At 60.1% G+C, this 3,027-nt stretch overlaps 1 protein-coding gene across 1 annotated transcript; it reads right to left on the bottom strand.

Annotated features, from left to right (window-relative positions):
* Positions 1-502: 502 nt before the first annotated feature.
* On the bottom strand, positions 503-2,615 carry LOC117862423 (protein DETOXIFICATION 49). The gene has a single exon (XM_034745898.2). The coding sequence runs from the start codon at positions 2,381-2,383 to the stop codon at positions 698-700; it is 1,686 nt and encodes a 561-aa protein (XP_034601789.1). The 5' UTR covers positions 2,384-2,615; the 3' UTR covers positions 503-697.
* Between the last annotated feature and the right edge of the window lie 412 nt (positions 2,616-3,027).

The raw sequence follows: 3,027 nt of genomic DNA, 5'->3' as shown, positions 1-3,027 counted from the left end.
AATACCTGTCAGCAGAGCTCCCGTGGGAACAGAGTCTGACTCTTCTACGTTACGGTAGCACACATGTTCTTACCGGTCAGGCTTCGGTCTCGTTACGCAAATCACGTGCTAAATTCGGTTGCCTTCCTTTTCGCTCGCGATCGCACGAGACGCAGGTGGTGCCGTCGTTTTGACGGCCGACGGCTGCGCGGCGCAAGATTGCATGGCGGGCCCCTTGGTGGCTGGATGGTTTGGCGAAGCCACGCCCACACGACTTGGACCCGGTGTTGTGTTGCGCTACTCGTTAGCCCGCCGCGCCGGCGACCGGGTCGTCACGCGGCTCGCCTCCCTGGACCAGACACTGACCCGGGACGGAGGCCGGAGCAAGCTGCGGCGAAAGCCGTGAACGGTTTGTTCCCATCCCTCTCTCCTTTTCTCTCCCTCAAAACTCCATTCTTTTCTTTCTATAAACTAGAAATAAAAGATGAAATAAGAACAAAGGGTGAAAATTGTTTCGTATCAGTACTGGAATATTTTCAATCTCTGTTTAATAATCAGAAAAATCTTTACATGCTAATTAGCAGATTGTGAACAAAACTGTCACTCTGTCAGCCTCTGATTCCTCCCCCGCCAAAATATTTGGAAAAATGGGCGAAATAAAAAAGGAGGGGAAAAGAGTAGATTAGAGGGAGCACACATGCGGCTCGCGCTATAGCTATCAACACCGATCAGAGTGATCATTCGCCTGCTCGACGTCCGTAGCGAGGAGCGAGCGCGACTTCTCGTCCCCACCGGCAGCGGCATCCTTGCCGTCGCCGGCTCCGGTGAGCTGCCTCGAGCGCTTGGCCTCGCTGGCCCAGTCCGTCCGGCCGATGACCAGCATCATGCGCACCATGCAGGTGGCCTGCGCCGCCAGGAGGCCGAGCCACAGGCCCTTGAAGTCGTAGTGGAACCAGAACGCCAGCCCGAGCGCCACGGGCGTGCCCACGAGGTAGAAGGACCGGAGGTTGATGCTGGCGGCGTCCTTGGGCCTGGCGCTTCCTCGGAGCACGCCGCAGCCCGTCGTCTGCGGGCAGTTGCCGAGCTCGCACAGTCCCAGGATCGGCAGCACCGACGCGGTGAGCGCGATGATCGCCGGGTCGGCCGTGAACATGCTCGCCCACACGTTCCGCACCAGGAACGCGAACGCGGTGGCGAAGCCGCCGAAGGTGAACCCGAGCATGAGCCCCACTGTTGCGGCGCGGCTGGCCTCCTCGGGCTGGCCCGCGCCGAGCTCGTTGCTGACGCGTGTGGACACGCCGAAGCTCAGCGACGACGGGAAGATGTAGATGAGCGACGTGGTCTGGATCAGGATGCCCATGGACGCCACCGTCGCCTGCGGGTTCAGCAGCAGGCCGCACAGCAGGATCATGATCTCGTACCACCACCACTCGAGGCAGACGCTCACGCAGCTCGGCAGCGCGAGGCTAACGAGCTCGCCCCAGCCCCGGAAGTTCTCGCGGGAGAACGCGAAGCCGCCGGTGCGCTTGTGGACGCCCTTGAAGAAGATGTAGGCGAGGAGGAAGAGGAGGAGGTTCAAGTTCGCCAGCACGGAGGCGAATGCCACCCCCTTGATGCCGAGCCCGAGGACGGTGACGAGGACGTAGTTGATGGGGAGGTGGATGGCAATGGCGAGCGCGGCGCAGACCGTGAGCGGCAGGTTGATGGACTGCGTCCTGAGGTATATCCGTACGGGGTGGATGAATGCCTGCAGGACGAGGTCCGGGAGCGAGGCCAGAATGTAGGTCTCGGCGGCCGCCGCGATGCTGGCCTCTTGGCCGCAGAGGAGGAGGAGAGGCCGCATGTGCATCCACAGGCCGCCGATGGGAACGGCGGCGGCGATGAGCAGGAGCACCGTCCTCTGCATGGTGATGCCGAGGAGTGAGTAGTGGCCCGCGCCGAATGCCTGCCCGCATATGGGCTCCATGCCCATGGCGAGACCGGAGAGGACAGAGTAGCCGGTGATGTTGGCGAAGCCGATGGCGAGTGACCCGCCGGCAAGGGCCAGACCACCGAGGCGACCGAGGAAGAGCATCGAAATCATCGACCGGAGGTAAAGCAGGAGCCCCGTCAGGATCATGGGGAGTGCGAGGGCGAGAATGGACCGCGCCTCGCCGCGCGCGTCCGTCGGGAACTCGAAGCCCGGGAAGAGGGACACGGCTTCCTTCACCGCCGCGGTGAACCGCCCGTCCGGCTTGCTCGTGAGCACCGGCACCTCGTCGTCGCCGGGCACCGCGATGTAGACCTCCCCCGCCTTGGGTTTCGCGAGCAAGGGGGAGACCATGACGCAGGCCGCGTCCCCATGGAGATGGCGCCGCGCCTCGTCCCTGCACGCCACCGTGGCGCCTCCCGCGCACGACGTCATGGCGTCTGGAGAAACAGAGGAATACTCTGCTCCGATGGCTGCTGCCACGGCGCGCGTGCGGTTTCACGAGGGGGTGAAAACCTTTGTGGCGCAGGTAAATCCCAGGCGATTTACGAGCCCGTGCGCAGTTCTGTTGTGGGGAAGAAGCTGGTCGCCGCTTGTCTCCTCTTTGGAGGCTGGGCTTGCTTGGTTGGTAGAGCCGTGAACTGCGGCGCGGGGGACTGGGAAGCGCGCTGGTGCCTTTTTATAGGCGTCGGAGGAGAGCAGCATCGGCGATGGCAGGGAGAGGCCCCCTTCTCTCACTAACTTTCCCCGGTCCATGACAGCTCTTTGGATCGGTTCTGTGCTTGTCTTTGTTGTTGCTGTATCTTTCACTTGAGAGCCGTCCAGAATTTTTTTCATTTCTTTCCTGCATTCTTTTAGTTTGGATTTGTACAATATCATGTGCCGGTAACGTACTGCTAAATTAATTCTACACAGCATTTGTCATATGCTTGTGAGCTTGTCCAAAGCATGCATGTTGGTTGTACTGGTAGTACTTTTATACTCTGCTTCGGTTACGCATAACAGCATAAGTTTTTGCAGCTTCAGCAATGAGCATTAATTAAAATATGGTGTCAATGCTCTTGGGCAATAAAATCAAG

The sequence above is a fragment of the Setaria viridis genome, chromosome 7 (genome assembly GCF_005286985.2).
Source record: "Setaria viridis chromosome 7, Setaria_viridis_v4.0, whole genome shotgun sequence".
Classification (NCBI taxonomy): Eukaryota; Viridiplantae; Streptophyta; class Magnoliopsida; order Poales; family Poaceae; genus Setaria; species Setaria viridis.
The sequence above is the reverse complement of the archived record's forward strand: the minus strand, read 5'-3'. Positions and strand labels throughout refer to the sequence as shown.

Excerpts from the sequence above, each read along its gene's own strand:
- LOC117862423 (XM_034745898.2), bottom strand. The coding sequence starts at position 2,383 with ATGACGTCGTGCGCGGGAGGCGCCACGGTGGCGTGCAGGGACGAGGCG.